Source organism: Colossoma macropomum, unplaced genomic scaffold (assembly GCF_904425465.1).
Source record: "Colossoma macropomum unplaced genomic scaffold, Colossoma_macropomum, whole genome shotgun sequence".
Lineage (NCBI taxonomy): Eukaryota > Metazoa > Chordata > Actinopteri > Characiformes > Serrasalmidae > Colossoma > Colossoma macropomum.
This window is the reverse complement of record NW_023494805.1, coordinates 41,633,213-41,655,524: the sequence shown is the minus strand read 5'-3', so window position 1 is coordinate 41,655,524 and position 22,312 is coordinate 41,633,213. Positions and strand designations below refer to the sequence as shown.

At 38.8% G+C, this 22,312-nt stretch overlaps 2 protein-coding genes across 5 annotated transcripts in view; one reads left to right on the top strand and one right to left on the bottom strand.

Annotated features, from left to right (window-relative positions):
• Positions 1–4,502, bottom strand: part of LOC118825821 (potassium channel subfamily T member 2-like) — a 34,690-nt gene extending 30,188 nt beyond the window's left edge. The window contains exons 1-3 of the mRNA XM_036596653.1: positions 4,382–4,502; positions 2,049–2,128; positions 698–794 (exon numbers count right to left, since the gene is read on the bottom strand). Coding sequence (XP_036452546.1) covers positions 698–794; positions 2,049–2,128; positions 4,382–4,476 — 272 coding nt within the window. The 5' untranslated portion in view covers positions 4,477–4,502. The remainder of the gene's footprint in view (positions 1–697; positions 795–2,048; positions 2,129–4,381) is intronic.
• A 1,782-nt stretch (positions 4,503–6,284) lies between these two features.
• On the top strand, positions 6,285–21,962 carry LOC118825827 (complement factor H-related protein 1-like). 4 transcript variants are annotated; one of them, XM_036596662.1, is made up of 11 exons: positions 6,285–6,513; positions 8,426–8,611; positions 10,477–10,656; positions 13,559–13,738; positions 16,346–16,375; positions 17,890–18,045; positions 19,339–19,374; positions 20,332–20,490; positions 20,595–20,738; positions 21,621–21,637; positions 21,813–21,962. In XM_036596662.1, the coding sequence occupies exons 1-11, from the start codon at positions 6,462–6,464 to the stop codon at positions 21,813–21,815; spliced, it is 1,143 nt and encodes a 380-aa protein (XP_036452555.1). In that variant the 5' UTR covers positions 6,285–6,461; the 3' UTR covers positions 21,816–21,962. The 4 variants fall into 4 exon arrangements, with proteins under 4 accessions (XP_036452555.1, XP_036452554.1, XP_036452557.1 ...); XM_036596661.1 differs by having other exon boundaries at positions 19,336–19,374; XM_036596664.1 differs by lacking the exons at positions 16,346–16,375; positions 17,890–18,045.
• The last annotated feature ends 350 nt before the right edge of the window (positions 21,963–22,312 follow it).

Genomic DNA, 22,312 nt, shown 5'->3' with positions numbered 1-22,312 from the left:
TTGTGTCAAATTTAATGGTAATACATACATATATATATATATATATAAGTATATATATATATATATATATATACTTATATATATATACATATATATATATATATATATATATATATATAGAAGACTTGCTGATAAACACTGACTAAGATGTAATTAAATTATTGTAAATGTTATGTAGTTCATAAGTCTGAAAAATATAGGACTTTTTTGCCCACTTTATGTAGTTGAAATTCATATTTGGAGAAATGCAGATCTCTAGGCTAAAGAATGGCTAACACAAATTGTTCATAAACAAATCAGCAACAGTCTCTAACTGTACACCAGCCAGATGGAACTTCAAGAGATCAGTTTCTGATAAAGTGGCCAGCAGTGACGCAGCTGAGCTGATTCACTCAGTGATTTTCATGGACCTCTCAAGCAAAGAGCTTTAATGGTGGTTGATCCAGTTAAAACTGTTGGTTTTTATGTGCAGCAGGATTTCTCATTTCTCATCTCATCACCGGCAATCAAAACTGTGGGTCCATTAGAATTACTCATATCTTCCTCCAAAACCGCTATTCCCTCTGGTTCTTGAACAAAAACGTCACATGTGGAAATCACCCCCTGCAATATGCCCTAGAAGATCAGCACTAGCAGAAGATACACAAACCCACAACCAACCCCCTGATATTTTCAGCTCACTGAATGGGTTACCTACCACAGTTGTCTAGGCCCACAGTCATACAGCACTCGAGATATGTACAAAACGCAGCTCAGCAGCTTGAGAGAGAAGTGGAAGAAACGTATTCGGAGACCTAAAAAGAGAAAAGAAATGTTTCTTTTAACAAATATTTTAACAGTTGGAGGTAGGTGTCACTGGACACTCTATGATTGTGGAGAATGGTGTTATTTAATCTGAAATGCATGGGGTCACTAGTGGTGTTCCTCAAGGCTATGTTTTGGGGCCCTTGTTGTTCTTGTTACATGTTAATGTTATTAAAACTGTATGTGGTTATAAAAACTTCTGATGGTTCTGCATTACTGATTTCAGGATATCAACAGAGTGCAGGAGCAGCTAGGTAAGATAGGGTAGGTGTATTGATTTCAGGCTGTAGTCGTTCTTTACGTTTAGGCAAAACTGAGTCTGTTCTGTTTGTTTTAGATAGTGGATTATATCATTATGCCTAGGACTGCTAATTATTTTAGGTGTTTCTTTGATAATAGTATAAGTGGAGGAGTCATGGCAATAAAAGTGCCTAAATAAAAGTAAAAGCCAGGATGAAGTTCCTTGCCAGACAGTTGTTGGGCACGGATTGTTTGATGCCGTTGGCATCAACTCTGGATAAGCTGCATTTTTATCATGCCAGTGACCAATGACGCTGCATTAGTGGCAGTTCGAAAAGTCAAGCTTCACATGGATGTGCTAGCCTTTACCCTCCCAGTGACTAAAACTAAAAGGAAAAAAAGCTGAAATATGACTTAAAAGCTGCTAATGAGATCTGTTCAAGACTTATCTGGGAGTTTTTCTAATGAGCACACTTGATTGACAGCCTATTAAGTCACTCATACACAACATTGAACGCAAAGAGATATAAGATATAGGGCTCTATATTTGCAAGTGGTGGTGTAGACCCCATGTCCAATGGCTTGCTAAAGACATCTAGCTTGTGACAACATCTTAAAGAAGCTAAGATTCTTATTCAGTTTGCTGTTTGGATGTGCATCCAGGCAATGTACACGCATGGCCAGCTGGACAATGGATAACAGGCAGATAGATGAGCTAGCATGCTAGGTTTGCTTTCGCTTGGTTGTTAGCTTGTACCCGCTAAGTTGCTCAGACAGAGAGGGGCCACAGTGAAGGCACCTCTGTGTGGGTGGGCCAAACCTCATCAGCTTCATGAACAGTGAAGTTGAAGCTTATGGAAGCTAAGTAAGCAAGTTTAGGACCACCGGGTTTATATCACTTGGGCTTCTGTTTATCAATACATTTTTTTCACTCAAAATATTGCAATACTGTGCTGTATCAATCTTTGCCCCATTTTTGAGACTGTAGTTAAAGCATGACATACTTGATCTTTGATTTTTGATGAAGAACAGCTTGAGTCTTTCTTTTAAAGTGTTCTCATTGGTGTAGAACTCAACCTGCACCCTGTGTGAATGGAAAAGAAAAAGAAAATAACATCAGTGAACAGGGCATTAAACTGCAGCAGCTGATCAAACAGATGTTAAACGGTACGAACTGGTTTAACCTACAGTTGTAGATTCAGTTTTCAACACCAGATAATTGGTTTAGGCTGTTGTGAGAGAAACATTCCAAAGATTCTTCTTTTTTCTTGTTTCTAAACTAGTATATGTAAATGATCTCTGTTCTGATTGACTGCCCTGTATTGTGCCTCACTCAAAAAGCAGACCTGGCCTGAAACACAACTTCAGCGTGTGTGGAAGTAACACAACCTCACAACCTTTTTGCTGGTCCTGTTTACACACTGCAGATGATCTTGTTGCTGCTACAGCACAGCAGCTTTTAACTCAGAGGCTTTTCTCCTCTTACAGGCTTTACAATGCTGAGACATGCTTTATCCTGAGCAGTCAATGTGAAGTTGACCGCACTGCAGCAGTATGTAACCTAAAGTATTAAAGAATAATCGTATTTCACAATTTTCAAACCATCGTAATGACTCTGTTTACATCTGGACTATTTAATCAAGCAGATATTTGGAAAAAATTGGTGGAGTGAATCGAGTAGCCTCTCCCATCTCTGTCATTTAGAGTTCTAATTCTGTGTGAATTGATCATGAACATTACAGATATCCTGTGGTCAATTGGCCTTACCACACCTCTCCATGGAAAACTAATCCCATCCATACAGACTGTTGTTTACAGTGAGTCAATGTCAGTGGAAAGGAAACAGATTTAGTTCATCATGATGTGATTTCACATCCCTCAATTCCTCAACCCACAGATGGACATAAGTCCCCCCTGGAGAGGTGAGATGATTTTAGCCAGGTTATCTGTCATTAAACCTTGATCTCTTGTAAATTTGAGTTAAATGAAAAAAAGTGTGTTACTAAACACAGGCGAGGAGAGGGAGAGAAAGAAGCTGAAGGAGGCTGTCAGAGCTGAAGAAGCAGATCTGATAAGGTACTAGTCTAGAGTCTGGATCTAGGGGCAGTCGTGGACTGGAGGTTAGGGATCCCCTGAGCCGACAGTACATGACTGAGGTGCGCTTGAGCAAGGCACCTGCCCCCCACCGCTCCGGGCAAGTGTGCTCACTGCCCCTAGTGTGTGTATTCACTAGTGTCTATGTGGTGTTTCACTGTGCGGATGGGTTAGATCGCGGAGGTGACTGATAAGGGTCACAGATAAGGGTCACTTAATCTAATAAACTGGAGGAGACAGCATTGCTTTGCTTCAGTAGTATTTCATTGATATCCCTGCTGAACAAAGACCGTTAGAAAGAACTATTAAAGACTGTTTTGCTTTTAAATGGGAATTGGCTTAATGGTTACAATTAGAGACCACTAGTTTCCTAGTGGATCCCAACAGAGAGCCATCAAATGCTTCTGGAATCAGCTTACCCGTTAAACCATAAGAGTCCATTAGACTGTGATATCACCTCATCACAAAAGTCAAAGTCCGAAATATGCAAAACAACATCAAGATCAGCCAGAGGCATTTTGGACGCAAGTGTTGTGGACAAAGGAAGTAAATGAAGTTCTTTGGCCACAATCAGAGGGATCAGCATGTACTGTGTGCCAAATACTGCTCGGACAAATTAATTTTATGTCTATTGCAACTGTAAATGTTCATAACTATCATACATTTAGGGGTCATTAAAAATACACAACCCCCAACCCCCCCCCCAGATCCCCCCACCCTCCTCCATCCCTTCAGTAAAGGCCCAACTCCCCATCTGTAAATCCCTAGTGACGCCCCTGGTGATGGATAATACAGGATGAGTGTGTGCTGTTTCAGCATAGATTTGTTAAAGGATTGGATCAAGTGCACAATATTCAATATCTAATTATTGATATTATAAACACTGTTATGTTGTTATCATTATTATTAACTCTATTGACCATTCCTGGTGCATTTATGTGATTTTTTTTCTAAGCTTTACATACGAGGAGTTTACAAATCCACTGGAATTTAACTTTGAGTATGAAGAATTTCAGTTTATTGTTAATCACTTGTGAGTTGTTTATTTTTAACTATATAAGTCACTTAGCAATGAATGGAATATGTATTAATTCCTGTGTTTATTTATTTTGATTTTGCTTGCTGTAAAATCTGTTGCTCATAGTGATGCATTACTTTTCCCTCTCTCCTAATGCAGCCTATTCATCTCGTTTACAAACCAATCGTTCTCGGTAATTGAGGATCGTAAGCGGAGAGCACTTACTTGTCATCGTTTGGCCAGGTCTGTTCTCCTTGCAGCAGATCCCTGAACCTGAATCTGGGGGGCAGGGGGGGCACCTCGTTTTCTCCATCAACCATTTTCCTCCAAAGAGCACAGCAGGTTCCTCCAGAGCTCTCAGGTTGAACTGCTGCCAGACCCACAGCTTCCTCTGTCCGTGGGCAGCCATAAAAGCGGGCGTGCTCAGTGCAGCCCATATGACAGTAAGAATTCCTCAGGGAGACTCAGCCGCACATTAGAGCAGGAGCTCCAAGCTGGAGATGATGGAAGTGTCTGTTCTGCTCAGTTTCTCTTTGTTCTCCTGTTTTGCATAAACATGTCATGTATGCAGTACATGAGTGTTGTTATTATTATTATTATTAAACAATAATTTCTTCTTATTATAAATAATTTTATTAGTAGTAAATTATCAGTAATATTTGTTTTATTTCAAGTTTTTTGGTAACAAGTTATTCAATTCTAAATAATAGGATAAACTGGGCTAAGAAGCCTGCAAGGGTAAGAAACCAGACGTTGGCTTTTGCATCTTTCACTGATAAAAGTCTGAATGGTCCCTTTCATCTTTGGCATGGAGAACTAAGGTCTATTTTTCCCAAAAACAATCTGAAATGTGGACATATCTGGCCACAGAAGACATTTCCACTGTCTTTTGGACCATATCAGATGAGCTTGGGCCCAGAGAACTCGGCAGCGTTTCTGCACAGAATTCATGTATGCTTTCTTCTTGCATAAAAGAGTTTCATGACAGTGTTTTCCAGCCTTGCTGTACACGGACTGAGATTTTTCTGGATGCCCTAAATCTTTTCACTATGTTATGTATGGTAGACGGGGAAAGACCTAAATTCTTTGGAATTTTGTGCTTAAAAACGGTCCTTTTTGGAACAAAGTATTGAGCCACGACTCATCTTTGCTTGCAAAGACTGAGCCTTTGGTGGATGATCCTTTTACACCCAATCATGATTACCCCACCTGTTAATAATTCATCTTCTTAGTGTGGAATGTTTCACTCACTTATTTTGCCTCATCTCAACTTTTTTTTAGTTCATTCAAAATTTGTTTATTTTTACAAAATACTGTCAGGCTGGTCAGCCAAAACATTAAAAGTTATTTCTTTGCACTTTGGTCAGTTAAATAAAGGTTCAAGAAAGTCAACAAATCACAGATTCCTGTTTTTATTGCATTTTGCAAATTGTCCCAACGTTTCTGGAAATGGGGGTTGTACAACAGGACAATGATCCGCAACATACCTTGAAATCCACCATGAGCGACCATAAGGTTTGGAAGCGGAGGCTTTTCGAAAGACCCTCACGGTTGCCATCATGCAGACAAGATGGCCCAAGACTATTACAGAACTAGAAGCATTCAGCAAGGAAGAGTGGGTGAAAGTCATAAATAAAGATGGGAAGGACTCTTAGTTGGCTACAAGCTGTGATGTCTGCCAAAGGGGGTGTTACTTAGTACTGACTTTTGTAGGGTGTCCAAACTTTTGCACAGGCAACGGATACTGTTCTACATTTTTCAAATTTATTTCTATTTTTTCATCACATATCATCAAATATAACATAAGCAGGCAGTAACCTTTTGCAGATTCTTTAATAGTTAGCTACAGTGGTTCTGTTTACTTCTTTTCAAAAACGAATACATTATGTAATTTAGCCAAAGGTGCCCAAACCTTTGCATACAACTGTACATATGCACTATGAACCAATCACCCACTTTATCCACACACATTTCACACAAAGTTTGGTGCAAAGTTCTATCAAATATTTCCCAAAATTTAAACAGTGCTGTCAGAAGAGACTTTCTGTAAACACACCAAAAAGGACTTTTTAGACTTTCCTGCGCTGGTCTTGATGTTGCGCAACTGAGGACATGTCAGCATTTGCAATTACGAAATCTGCAGTGGTGAAATCTTGCTATTCTCATGGTTTCTGGTAAAGAGAGTCAGGAGGTAGATCATTAACTCTGCTTATTTACAAAGCAGCTTGTTTTTAAAAAAGACCTGTATCTCTTTCTATGCAGAAGTCTAGCCCTGTGGTCCGAGGTGAAGAACGACCCGAACAAGATGAGGATTATTCTGCTCACTCTCTGTGTTTGGTTGTGTCAGGCCAGCACAGGTAAGAGTTTTCGAACAGTCCAGTTTACTTTCTTCAGGAACATAAATATAAGTTTGTGGAAAAATTTTACAGCATTAGTAGGCTTTTTGCAGACTTCAATGGTTAAGACGTGATGAAAGTCATTCAGAGTGGTTTGGTGTGAAACGCTCTATTCTGTGGAAACTTAGAGAGTCAGAATTGTTCACAGTGGTGGTGATAGGAACCAGATGTCCACCTGATGTCTGAGACATTGTTTTATGATAGTTTTGAGAAGATTTTGACCTAAAATGTATTTCTAAAACGCTTGCATGGTGGAAGGATACATGCAGGGTGTTGTGAGGCAAAAAAGTTAAAGTAAAATTTTTTTTTTTCAGATTTTCCACTATTTTACCATAATTAACATTCCATATAAAAAATCAGGAGACGTGTAGGTTTACTGATGGTTTTAGATAGTGAAGAAAATGGCTATACAGTTGTATGCAAAAGTTTGAACAACCTCTTTAAAAATCTTTAGTGCAAAATTTTAAAAAAGAGTTGGACATACATATTGGAAAAAAATAATCATAAGACATAAATTGTGCAAAATATAAATTTCTACCAATAAGTTAAATGCAGCATATAAACAGTTATTATGCATTAAAACATGCAGAAGTGTGTTCTCTTTAGAGGATATATTAACTTATTTACATTTACAAAATCAATAAAACATGTTTAACCAGGGGCGCACAAACTTTTGGTATGCGTTGTCGATATTTTGACCCCTGGTTCACTTTCACTGCAAAGAATATGAATCAGTAAGTTCCTCTACACCAAACTGCTCTGAATTACTTTGTTTACATCTAAAGAATGATTGAATTATGGAGAAATTTTGGAAAATCAGTTGAGCTCCACTTTACATACATTTATAGCAGCTGTATTTTATATCATTTCCGTTGTTTTGTATAAGTCCTGTATTTACCCAATTTCTGAAACTACTGAAGACAAAAGAACATCTATAATATGTTCATAAAATTGTCATTATAGACATTATAAATTCAGTATATTCCACTTTTTTTGTATGGGCTCTGACTGTTGCATAATGCTTGCTTATTCTGATGCGTCACAATAATGACTAATCTAACGGTCCAGTTTACCTGACTGGGAAAGGCAGCTTCAGGGTTTTTTTTTATTTTCAGTGCAGGTTGGAACATCGTGTTGCCACAATATAAGCTGTTTCCTCACTTTATTATGACATGAGGAAATTAAATTCTCTCCTTTTTATCATGTTGTAGCTTGTGAGTAACATGTTTCTTCACTGGACAGTTTCGCTCAGAAAAGCATACATACATACATACATACATCATCTAAACCGCTTATCCTTCTGGGTCGTTAAAGTTTTTTTTTAAAAACTTTTAAAAAAGTTTTTGATTATAATAAGCAGGCACATTTTAAAAAAAAAAGCGTAATAATTGTTTTTTCAAGTTTTTAAGTTTAAGTCAGTGACACCATCTACAGACTTAGGTTTCCAGCTCGGTGCTCTACAGTAGCCTCAGCACAGTCTCGAGTCTAGAGCCCACATCAGTTTGATTTGGTAACTTTAGGAACGTCATTAAAGTTTATCAATTGATAAAGTGTCCAAATACTTTTTGCTTCCTGGTTACATCATATTATATCATTTTAATTTTTTTGTTTTGTTTTCTGGTAATCTTGCATCAAAATGTAATGACTCCTCTTCCTCTGCAACATCTTTTGATATTTTGATGATGTCACTGTGCACCAGCAGGCAGGGAAACTTAATATTAACCGATAATATCATGCTCCACATCCCCTCCCACGCACCCACAAATCATGGAGAGAAATGCTCAGCTAGACGCTTCTTGATGTGTTCATAAACACATCAGAGTGCGGACGTTTACTTAATCTATATTCATTTTCTTGAATGTCTTTTCTGCAGAAGAGCTAAAAAACTGTCAGAGACCATCGCTTCACAACGGCTTTCTAGTCCCTCGGCAGGACGCCTACAATCACGGCACCAAAGTTTCCTACGGCTGTAATTCTGGTCTGAAACCTGTTGTTGAAACATGGTGGGGAGAGTTACTGTGTGGAAACGGTGAATGGTCCCACACCCCCCACTGTGTTTGTAAGTATACAGTGTGTTGCCAGCCTGTAATGCTCTTGTTATGAAAATGAATGGCTGCTTTCACTGGTCTAATGATCTATATCAGGGATCGCAACCCAAACGTTAAGGAGAGCCATTTTGTCCTTTCAGCAAAAAATCGAACCACTTTGGGAGCAATTTTACCATCTTGGCTGTAAATCTGTCTCAGTGTGTGCTAATGTACCAGTAAAGGCTAAATAAATATAATGTAAACAAAAACACAGACTTACTTTGCTCTGCTTTAAGCTTTAGCTCAGCTATAGCTGCTTTTATCGCATCTCCAGCAGGAGTTTTGTTTTGCAAAAGTAGAATAGCCTCTTGTAAAAAGTCAGCTGCTCATTCGGCAGCTCCTACGCCAGAATGCACCATTTAAGGTGGAACGAGAACAAGAACCTCATGAACGAGAAGCTGAATTCAGAAATTACATGGAGACAAAATTATCCATTGTTATTATTATTTAAGACTTATTACTATGTTACAGTAACATTCAGTATATTTAGGACAGTTTCCATTTGTGCCAAAGGGGCCAATAATGCTGTAAAGCAGTGGACTCCAACTCTGGTCCGGGAGAGCTACCTTACTGCAGAGGCTAGTTCCAACCACATCTTAGTTTAATAGACCAAAATATTGACGAAAACAACAAAAAGCTGATGTCATCTTTCACATCAGAGCTCTGTGGTTTGCTCATTATAGTGCTCTGAGCTGAAATACAGTCAGAGCCAGTTTAAGTGTAGCCTGGCCACTTCCTATTTCTCTGATTATAGTGCTAGCTAAGTGCTAGAGGGCACCCATGAGTGAGTCCTTAATAAATGGAAGTGAATAAAATGAATAAAATAAACTGCTAAAAATGAAAAATTAAACCTGTTTTTAGCCATGTATGCAGGGACGTCCTTTAGTTTTGGAAAGTAGAAGGACGTATAATGATCCAAGCTTAACAGTATCTTTCTATTTCTCTGCAGCAAACGGGTTTCGGGCATTATTAACTTCACACTGTGCCTGGTTCACCAATATCCTCCTAAGTTTGTTCTTAAATGTGCTCTTGAGAAAGGTCCTAAGAAAAAGTCTACGTCAGATTCATGACGTGTTCTTAAAGCGCAGAACTGTTTTGTGCTCCTGAGTGTGTGTAGATTCTGTTCTTGCCTAAGAACAAACCCCACATGAGAGAACAGAGGTGAGTCAGAATCTTCGTGAAAACTGTGGGTTTAAATAAGAGATTTCTTCCTAAGAACGGTTGGTGAATGAGGCCCAATGTTCCTTTTATCAGAACACCCAAGTTGCTAGCCTAACTGATGCTTTTATTGTAGCAGTGTAATATGTGTTTTTGGTCATTTTATCACTTTTTCAGAGGATACAACATCCCCTCTTCCATTTGCTACACTATATGTCCAAAGGTATCTAGACACCCCATCAAATGAGAGAACTCGGCTTCTTTGCTGACACAGCTTGTATAATCTCCATTAAAAAGCACTGACCAATAGAAAGGAGCAGACACACAAGAGCATGAGGTCACTGTGCCCAATGCCAAGCGTGGGCTAGGGGGGTATGAAGCACCCCAATATTGGGCTGTCGTGCAGTGGAACTGTATTCTCTGGAGTGATGGAGCTCCATCCAATATCTTCACTGATCAGATCTGGCCTCACTAATGCTCAATCACATCCTCACAGCAAAGTTCCAACATCTAGTGTAAAGCCTTCCCAGAAGAGTAGAGGCTGTTTCTGCAGCAAAGGGGGCAAATTCACTATTAATACCCTTCACTGAGCAGGTGTCTAAAAGTGTTTGGACATACAGTGTATTTGCATGTTGTCCAAACTGCAAATGTGTAAACGTTCTTCTCTTTGTTGTTCTAGCTATGAGTGACTGTATCGCACCAGTTGTGCCACACGCCACACCAAAGCCATCACAGGTGTCATATCCTGTTAACAGCACAGTTACCTTTGTTTGTGATAAAGGCTACGAGTTTGAAAAAAAAGAACTGAGACAAGTAGTATGTGAAAATGGAGAATGGGGCCCCCTGCCGACGTGTAACCGTGAGTGCCCTTTTCTGTATCTGAAGCATTTCAAATCCATTAAGGTCTTTAATTTGCATTATGTTTCAGCAATGTGCTTCAGTGCCACTGAGGTATCATGAAGCAAAGAACAGATTTTTGATAACGCTTTACTGAACAGCAGTGTTTAAAGGCTACATAACATCTACATAAACCTTTCATGACAACTGACATAAATCTGTGCCGACATTTATAAAGGATTACTCCAGCACGTCAATTGTCGTAAAAGTTACTGAGCTGAAATGACACTGGAATTGATAAAACCCTTAGTCAGTAATGTTGGAAAATGTGTTTATAAATGACTATATAGACCAAATTAGTTTAAACTAAAAACAATGAAGTATTCCGAGCTTAGATATGTAAAGGATTCTGTTCTGATCTATTTAAAGCCAAGACAGTAACAGAGATAATAGTAAGCTATATATATATATATGAAAAAATATATTTATAGAGTACTTTCTATTGGGAGGAGTCTGTCCTAAACCATAACCCCTAAATTTACACTTGTGAAAATAAAATTTAATTTAAAATAAAAATTTGTGATAAAAAAAATTTCATTGTTGTTTTTTAAAATATCTTTTTGATTTCTTTCAAAGTGAAGTTGAAAGGTTTAGTTTTATCATGAGTTTAATTTTTAAATAAAAAAACTTTATTTAAAAAAAAACATTTTCGCGTCACTACCGAAAAACGCAGTTTTAGTATGTAGGCGGAGCCTTATTTTAGCCACACCCCTGCATTTTAGAGCAGTGAGGCTGCATCCCTGCCCCTCATGGCCACATGGTGAGCAGTTAGATCCCATTGTTTTGAAATAACTGTGTCCCAAAGGCTGAAAATCAGTGTGAAATGTTAGGAATTGTCACTTCCGAAACATAGATTTTCTACAGATGTTCTGCTTTAATGAAAATATGATGATTTTCTGTGTGTACAGCCGTTCAAAGGCGTGTTTGCTAGTCTTGTACTGGCTAGCATTTCTGAGTTCTGCTCAACATAAGCTTAAATTTGTCACTACCTAAAGTTTAGTGACAAAATGGAATGTTCAGTGGAGTCACTTAAAGCAAAGATTTTAGTTTTAAGTCCAAGTAGGTTAAAGTCCGAAATGTGTTTTCAGCTCTTGACCTTGAACAAATTTGGTAGAGTGATCAATACATGTTTGTCAGTTGTCATGAAAGGCTATGTATCCTCTTATGAACACAGCCCTTCAGTACAGTGTTACTCATTTTATATTATTAGTACTTTTTTGAGAGTAATGCCCTAACCCTATTCCTAATGCAATGATATCACAAAGCTGCTTTTCTTAATTTCAATGTCATTTCAGCTCCTTAAGTTTTACTACAACTGTTGTTTGTTGGAATAAACCCTTCTAAATGTCATGAAAGGCTATTGTAGGTGTTATGTAACCTTATGAACGCAGCATTCACAACTCCTACAACAGCCTTTCTGGACAAATGACATAAACCTGAACAAATATTAATAATTATTCCATTGTCAATTGTCATAACACTCGAAATGGCATCAAAATTGACAAAAGCAGCCTTGTTGGCTTTTGTATATGCACTATATGGACAAAAGTATTGGGAGACACCTGTTAATCATTGAATTCAGGTGTTTCATTCAGTCTCATTGCCATGTATAAAATCAAGCACCCAGCCATGCAGTCTGCCTTTACACACATCTGTGAAAGAATGGGTTGTTCTAAAGAGCTCTCTGAATTCGAGTGTGGTGCTGTAATAGGATGCTACCATTGCAACAAGTTGGTCTGCAAAATTTCTTCCCTCCTAGATTTTCCACGATCAACTGTTAGTGGTATTATTGAAAAGTGGAAGCGTTTAGGAACCACAGCAGCTCAACCACGAAGTGTCAGAGCACATAAAGCTACAGTGCGGGTCGTCGAGTGCTGAGGAGCATAGAGCATAAAAGTCTTTAATGCTCTGCTGATCAATAACTGCAGAGTTCAAACCTCCTCTGGCATCAACATCAGCACAGAAACTGAGCGCCAGGAGTTTCATGGCAGGGTTTCCATGGCTGAGCAGCTGCAAGCAAGCCTTACATCACTAAGCACAATGCCAAGCAGCGGATGGAGTGGGGTAAAGTGCCGCCACTGGACTCTGGAGCAGTGGAAACGTATTCTGTGGAGTGACGAATCAGCTTCTCTATCTGTCAGTCTGATGGACGAGTCTGGGTTTGGCAAATGCCAGGAGAACGTTACCTGCCTGACTGCACTGTGCCAGCTGCAGAGTTTGGAGGAGGAGGGATGATGATATGGGGCTGTTTTTCAGGGGTTGGTCTAGAACCCTCAGTTCCAGTGAAGCGGAATCTTAACGCTTCAGCACCAAGACATTTTGGACAAGTCTACACTTCCAACTATGTGGGAACAGTTTGGGGAAGAACCTTTCCTGTTCCAGCATGACTGAGCCCCAGTGCACAAAGCAGCTCCATAAAGGCCTGACTGGGTGAGTTTGGTGAAAGAACTTGACTGGCCCTCACAGAGCCCTGACCTCAACCCCATCAAAAGCCTTTGGGATGAACTAGAACAAAGATTGTGAGCCAGACCCTCTCGTCCAACATCAGTGTCTGACCTCACAAATGCTCTTCTGAATGAATGGGCAAAAATTCCCACAGACTCTCTCCAACATCTTGTAGAAGCTTCCCAGAAGAGTGGAAGCTGTTATAGCAGCAAAGGGGGAACAACTCCATATTAATGCCTATGGATTTAGAATGGGATTCATTAAAGCTCCTGTAGGTGTAATGTGTAGGTGTCCCAATACTTTTGCCCATACAGTTTATCTGTTTATATAGGATTATATTAGGATTATTAAGGCAGGTGTCTTACAGCCTTATGAACGCTGCCTCTCACGTAAAGTGTTACCTTTTTATTAATTTGCAGGAAATAAGAATGCATGTGATGCCCCCAGCCATGTTCCTAATGCATTGATCACACAACCATACCGGGATACGTTTGAAGAAGGTGAAACAATTGAATACCGTTGTAAGGAGGGGTACAAGTTCGAGGGAAAGGGTACCAGCACATGTGAGAAATCTAAATGGGATCATACACCCAAGTGTGGTAAGACTGTCTAACTCCTTCTGTCTTCACTCTGTGGGTATATAAACTCACCGGCCACTTTATCAGAAACCCCTCTCCAGTAGCTCCATCTTGCTGGTGTACACTTAGAGACTGTAGATCATCTGTTGAGGCACAGTTTGTGTTAGCCATCATCTGGTCCTCCACCAATGGTCAGTTTCTGATCACAGAGATCCTCTCATGTGGATATTTTTGGGTGATGGTCCTCTTTCAACCAAGCAGTGACACTGATGATTTGTTTCATCTAAAGCTGGACATAAACAAGAGAATGTTTTAGAATTTTAACAAATTTTAAACAAATAAAGTTATGAGAAGTAAAATGAAGAAAAGATATTGGAGATTCTCCAATGGTTCTACCTTGCTATTCAAACTGAAGTAAGTTTGTGACACTGACCATATTAAGGCCTTTCCACTGACCATGTTAAAGCCTTTCTACTGACCATGGTAAGGCCTTTGTACTGACCATGTTAAGGTCTTTCCACGGACCACGTTAAGGCCTTTCCACTGACCATGTTAAGGTCTTTCCACTGACCATGTTAAGGTCTTTCCACTGACCATGTTAAGGCCTTTCCACTGAGCATGATAAGGCCTTTCCACTGTCCATGATAAGGCCTTTCCACTGACCATGTTAAGGTCTTTCCACTGACCATGGGAAGGCCTTTGCATTGACCATGATAAGGCCTTTCCACTGACCATGTTAAGGTCTTTTCACTGACCATGTTAAAGCCTCTTATCTGACCATATTAAGGCCTTTCCACAGACCATGTTAAAGCCTTTCTACTGACAATGTTAAGGTCTTTGCACTGACCATGATAAAGTCTTTCCACTGACCGCATTAAGGCCTTTGCACTGACCATGGTAAGGCCTTTCCACTGACCATAGTAAGGTCTTTCCACTGACCATGGGAAGGCCTTTCCACTGACCGCATTAAGGCCTTTCCACTGACCATGTTAAGGTCTTTTCACTGACCATGTTAAAGCCTCTTATCTGACCATGTTAGGGCCTTTGCACTGACTATGCTAAGCCTTTCCACTGACCATGCTAGGGGCTTTCCACTAACCATGTTAAGGTCTTTCCGTTGAGTATGTTAAAGCCTTTGCGCTGACCACATTAAGGCCTTTCGCTGACCATGGTGAGGCCTTTGCACTGACCCATATTAAGGCCTTTGCACAAAAAGGTCAGATTGTGTTATTGAGTCTTATCTCTTCTGTTGGACTCAGATTTGATCTGCTCATCAGAGGCTTTTGCACAAACTTGTGGAATCCTGCAGTCATTAATGCAAAAAGGGGGCACATCACCCAATTCTGAATTTCTAAATTTTAAATGTTTACTTTTAAGACCAATTGTTACACTAATGATATAATTTGTAATTAAAAAAAACTATCAAATGAAAAAATAAAGCAATAATGCACAAGAGAAGCATTTTCAATACTGCTCTCCCACTTTTTGGACCTTTAAGGTAGATATTTCTAATAAAGTGAACAGTGAGTGTACATGTACAGAACGTATTCTTCATTCTGCAGACAAATATAGTCGTATGAAAAAGTTTCTGCACCCCTGCTCAAATTACATGTTTGTGTTGATTTTCCAAGTGAGAAAATCCTCTACAGAGAACACACCTCTGCACCTTATGCACAATTGCTGTTTATTTTGCTGAATTTAACATAATGGCCAAAAAAGTACAACATAAAATGCAGAAGAGTGTTTTTGCAATATCAAACTCAGCAATTATACAGTAATTTTGCACTAAAATCAATAGAAACTGTCACATTTAAGTGCGTTCTCTGTTAACAGTGTGGTGGACCCCCATGGACCCTCACAGAGCACGTACTATTTGGGTGGTGGATCAGAAACAGCAGTGCTGCTGGAGTTTTTAAACACTGTGTCCACTCACTGTCCACTCTATTAGACTCTCCTACCTTGTCGGTCTACCTTGTAGATGTAAAGTCAGAGACGACAGCTCATCTGCTGCTGCACAGTTTGTGTTGGTCATCCTCTAGTCCTTCATCAGTGGTCACACGAAGCTGCCCACAGGACACTGTTGGCTGGATATTTTTGGTTGGTGGGCTATTCTCAGTCCAGCAGTGACACTGAGGTGTTTAAAAATAGTACCTGCTCTGTGAGGGTCCATGGGGGTCCTGACCACTGAAGAACAGGGTAAAAAGGGGGCTAACAAAGTACACAGAGAAACAGATGGACTACAGTCTGTAACTGTGCACCTATATAGTAAGTGGAGCTGATAAAATGGACAATGAGCATAGAAACAAGGAGGTGGTCATAATGTTATGCCTGATCGGTGTGTATATATATATATATATATACAAACACATTAGTGGCAAAACATCTCATTATAAATACTGTGAAAATAGAATCACAGTTGTAAGTCCGGTCCACTATGTTAACCTTTAATAAAATATATAAGATTTCAAGCTTTTCTGGCTTGTTAAGATTTCAGTGTTTGCAGTGTGGGTCACTACACTAGAGGATGTAACTGTTTAGTGACCTAAAGAATTGATCATAAATTGCTTAAAAAGCCTTCAAAAGTGGTTTGTAAAATGTTCCTAAGCTCTTTCTCATTTTCTCTTACAGGAGGTTCTGAGGGTCCAGTAATTTCCTACGGTAATAATGACCACAAAAACACTCACACAGTTCTGGAGTGGTTGAGTTGTAAAACTGCCCTTATTTCTTTATATACAGTCATATGCAGACGTTTGAGCACCCTGTCAAATTACATTTTGTTGATTTTCTAGGTGAAGTTAACACATTCTTTACAGAGAACACACTTAAATCTGACATTTTTCTACAATGTTTGTACACTTTCTATTGTATTCTATTTTAACATAATGGGGAAAACGTATGTGTAGCAACTTTAACGATGGGTGGAGGAAAGACGCCGGGGCAGATGTGAAGACGGAGAGCTTTCTTTTATTATTATTAATACACAATGCAAAACACTCGGCCTTTCAGCCCACAAAGTAAGACAAGACGGTCGCTGAGACTTTTCAGTCCTTTCTTTTCTTTCTTTCTGGTTCAGCTCAGCTCAGCTCAGCTCGGCTCGGCTCAGCTCAGCTCGGCTCAGCTCAGCTCAGCTCAGTTCAGCTCTCACGCCTTCACAGGTCTCCTTCTCTCTCTGGGCTCTGCCACCTACTGAAGGAAGCGATAGCTATAAGTAGGCTGGCAGAAACAAGGCACAGGTGAACATTATCAGCCACTTAGCCCGCTGGTTCAGCCAGACCGGCTTCTCCCTCCCACTTGGCCACACCCCCCTCTCCACAGTATGGTATAAAATGTGCCATAGCTTTTGTTTTTTTGTCCAGTATGCTAAAAATTCAGTAAATAAGCATTTGTGCATTGAAATGTGTTCTCTGTAGAGGATGTGTTGACTCAATTCTGCACCTTCCAAGTAATCGTTCTTAGCCTTTCAGATGCTGCTTAACGTCTGTTATTATCTGGCGTTACTTACTAAGTATACATATATAAATATAAATATATACACACAAATTCATGAAATTTACACACAATGTAAAGAGTAACAGGCTTTGTCAAATTATGTCGCAAACTGAAGAACGAATTATATATATAAAAAACACGGCTGGATCTTTCACATTTTCATGTCATTTGTTCCTGTCCTCTTACAGCCTAGACTATTCTTTTCTACCACATTAAGCTCTTTATAACAACAAAATAAAATTGAAATAAAACGGCTTGAAAACTGGTTAATTAGGAGAGTAACACTGCTTGCTGCTGACCACAACGTGACTTGCACAGACTGTGGAGTTAATATAAAATAATATTAAAATATGAAGTTAATATTGCTGTCTGAACAAACCCTCATATCTTCAAAATAGTAACTTCACAGGAGAAGAAAAGAAGCTCTTAATTCTGAATGGAACTTGATGGAACTAGATGTTATTTTCATGTACTTTAGGAACATTTCAGTCGGTGTATTCATCATGAAATTTTAGCATGTTGTGAAGGGAAGCTGGCATTTTCAAATTCTTTAAATACTACAAAACCACACGAACAGAGATGATATGAGGCTTTGTTCCTTGTTGATTTCTCTCTTTTTAATCTCTACACAGTAAACAGGTGGAACCTCTAAAGTCTGTTGTCTGAATGTCTCTTGTTTTCAGTCGGTGAATGTGGAGACTACCCCCCTATTAAAAATGGAAATTTTGATGTGGATCGATATTCATTAACATTCCGGTGTTATCCACCTTACAAACTCAGAGGACCAAAACAAGTAATGTGTCTTAGTGGACAATGGTCAGAGGTGCCTGTTTGTGAAGGTCAGTGTCACTTGTTCTTAACACAAATGAGAGTAGTCGCTGATTTGCAGATGATTTGTTAATGTCTTCTTTGCCCCCAGTGTGTAACCTGAATTAGTTTTTATTCAATTTCTTGATTTAATTTGGAAAAAATGTTTTGTAATTTAATCTGAAAGGTACAGCTTACTACCACTTCATCAAAACAACTTATAAATGTAAATATTAATATAAACAAAATGACTGTGGTGAAGCCTCAGGGCCTTCTAGGCCTTCAGAGAAGGCTCAATTATTTCTGTGAAAGAAAAATACATGTTTGTAATTTTGAGTTCATCTTTATTTCATACAATCATTATTATTGTTGTATTTAAACTCATTGTTTTTCATGGAAACAAAAGCCTTACAACCTTGAAACACCCAGGAGAAAATGATCCAATCAGGATTGTTCTCTGTGTGGTATCTAAGTAGATACAGCTGAGCGAGCTCTCCCATTGGTTAGGACTTCAGGAGCTGGACAGAAGGCTTTACACGTTAAATTAACTGGCAACATAATTAAGAAGCCACAGAGGAATCAACCAGTCACGCTTTGGTTTAGAATGGGACCAATTTTGTAAGAAAAAAAGTTTTTTGAAGTTCTAGATACGTCACTGACTGTGAATATGAGTCACAGTCTAAGCAGGTTTGGGTTAGTTGTTAGGAGTGGAAAACAGCGGCTGCAGCTCTATGTCAGAACTCTTTACTGAAAGAGTGACTGTAACACCGATACACAGAAGCTTTTTTATTTATTTATGTTTATATGTAATTAATGTACAAGTTACTACACTTTTTTACAAGTTACTACAGTTAGCTTAACGCTAACTGGAAATCCAACAGGTGCACTGGCAGTTATTTCTTTTTTTTCATTTTCATGATAAAAATGTACCTGTCTATGTCTGCCTATATAGAATCAAACAAAAGGAATACCCAAGCACCAGTTACATTTAGATATAGAAACATGTTCATTATGACTCTCAAGTCTTCTACTAAAAGCTGTTTGTTCTAAATTAAACACAGCATCTAGTGACTTATTTAAGGTTTAAACTCTTTAGGGACCAAAAGAATTAAAAAGAAATCATAGATTGCAAACCCTACAGAGTGATTTGTAAAATGTCCCTAAACTCTGCTTCTGTCACAGGCATTAAAACTCACTCACACTATTAAAAAAATAAAATAAACTTTTTTTTTTCTTTTGAACCAGATAGAAATCAGACTAAGAAACATTTTAGCATTACAATAATCAAATACTAAATTATTTTTTTCCATTCTCTCTTACAGTAGAATCTGATGTTCCCAGTGGGCCAGGACCTTCCCACGGTAATGACCACCAAAGCCCTCACACTGTTATTACTGTTAACACTGCCATTATATATATTATGTAGTATATTATGTTTGTTCTCCTGTAACGCGAGTGTAATGGGGACAAACTACAGGTAAGCTGGCATCAGCAGACTTATGGAAAACCCAGTGTGGGCAGTAAAACATCTCAGTGGACGTGTTTTGTACTCTTTAAAACCAGCATGTATACAGAATAAGACATAAGCTCAATATGTTGGAATAATGGCTTATTTTCTTAAATATTGATTTACTCTCAAAAATAATTAGTTAGCTACCGAGACAGCAGCACAATTAGTGTTTTTATGTTTGTTATGAAGAAAAGGACCATAATACATTAACGACATTAAACTAAGATAATATGATGATTATCGTAACACATGTAACCCTGGCACTTCGCCCTATTACTCTATCTCAACAAAGATCGGGACAACTTAGCCCTAGACATGAATGCGCAAAACGAGGGGTAGGGTGAAGTGGTAGGGGCGAGGGGTGAAATGGGATTGGGCCTAAGTCAATATTTTAACGTATTGCTGCCATAAAAAAAGAACAATGAAAAAAAAACAGTAGATTTTTCTCTTCAGTCTGGCAGGACTGAACTTCTATAGTTTCCATAGTAACTTTTTAAGGCATGGACATTAAACAAGCGTGCTTCATAACTGGTTAGACAGGAAAGTGACACTGCACGTCACTGCTGACTTCCATTCAGACACACTAATATAGCTGTATATAAAGCGCTCACTGTTGGACACGCAACCTGACATGGGGGACTCCTGCAACTGGCTCAGCGTCAAAAAAGCTATTCAAGCAAAACCTGATTAGGACTTTTAATGTTATTTTTCTGATACATTGAAAAAATTGTTGGTCTTTTCCTTTTAAATTTCCACATTGTAACCACGTGGCACATCTTCACTAAACACCAATGTGTGTTATTTTCAGCTCTCTGTGGAGATTACCCCACTATTGAACATGGAGATGTTACGGAGGATCGAGATCGGAGGGTATTAAAAGTTCAGTGTGCTGCACTTTACAAACTCGAAGGACCAAAAGAAGTAAGGTGTGTTAACAGGAAATGGTCAGATCTGCCTGTTTGTAAAGGTCAGTTTCACTTGTTGCTTAACCCAAATGAAAGAAGCTGAAAGTGTAAATTCACTAATTCAGCTAATCTGCAGATGATTTATGACTGTTCTCTGTTTCCTCAGCTCCATGTAGACTGGATCAGTCTAAGTTTCAGTATCGTCAAAGAGAGTACATGCAGCATGGAGAACAGGACTGGTTTTTTTGTCTTTCCTCTCCGTCCTATGTACAGGTCAAATGTGATAACGGAAGAGCGCTCTACAGAGGATGTGAGTGTCCTTCATGTTCATCCTGCACATAAATACTCCTTGTTCTTATCTGAGTTACTGACTCTACTGTTACTCACACACATACAATCACTTACTATGAACTTGTTAATAACTTGTTGGTTCCACAAACCTCTGAGGTTGCCAACACACAGATATCTTGGGAAAGGAAAAAAGAGCAACCTGCACATGAATTAACCTTAATTTAATTTATATCATATTGCAAACACTCTAATCGGGAGATACAGTCTAACCATCTTTCAGAGGAAACTAAGACACCCACAATACCACCTTTATTACCCAGTCAGGGACTTGAATCGTGCTCTACAGCATACAAGGCTATCAACATTACAAATAGAGAGCATACTGGGTAATGAGTTTCTACCGTATTTAAGAGCTACATAGCCTGGCAAAAATCCCTGTTTTCACAATAACTAAAAGGTAGTTTATCAAGTTATTATCATTATTATTGTTAAAATAAACATAATGTGGTTAAAATAACCACATTATGCAAAGTGGCTCTCTGCTAAAGAGATTCTAAGAGGTTGGGGTCACTGAGAGAAAACTTAAGTAGGCAGTCAGTACTGCACCAGAACGGGGCGCCCAATATGAATCTTGCGGAACCCAAGTCGACCCACCAGCTCTATTTCTAAGCACAACTGAGCCTGAAACAGATACTGAAGAATAACCATATAAAACACAGTTATTCCACACGCCAACCAAGAGGGAACGCGAACAGTCCGAGGGCAAAATGGTCTGTCTGTGCAGAGCTGCTCTGAGGTTTCTCTGCTCTGCTTTTAAGAAAACCGAACATTTTTCATTTCTGAGGGATTTTATTTAGCTTGCGTTTGTGTTGTAATTGATGACTGTTTCTTTTGTTTTCAGGTGGTGATCGCGATTGGGTAAGTATAAACATAATCTCAGCATTTCAAATGATTCCTCCTTGTAAGTTTTGATATGGCAGAAGGAGAAATAACTGTATCGGTGTAGTTATCCTGTACCTGTTATACACCGCTAATAATAGTGCTAAGTCATTGTAATAAAGTGTGTAATTAATGATTTTTCGTGTGTTTACAGTGAGATCTGTGTGAACGTCTTTCTGCTACAGCTTTTACTGAAACACACAAAACTGCAGAGCGACTGGAACGACCTGTAACTGCTTTAACTTTAAGCGTTACTGTAATGTTTCTCAGAACGTCTGATTAAACGCAGATCCTACATAGAGAACTGTGGAGAACTGTGGTTCTTTCTTCTCGTCAAAGCACGTTTCCTGTGTGATCTTTAGTGGTTCTGATGTTTTACTCTTGGAGAGGATTTTCCCACATGAGCATCATACTTATCTTAAAAACAAACATAAATGAAACAATCACTGTGGGGGCTTAAATATATAAAAGTATTTTCACCAGATCACATGAACCATGTCTAAACTCAGTGATAAATGAATTTTATTTAGTATTGTAAAAAATTACATAATAGTAAAATATGTACCATAAAATTAAGTTACATACACACACACACACACACACACAAACTTCTCCTTCTAGGTCACAAGGGGTGCTGGAGCCTATATTAGCAGT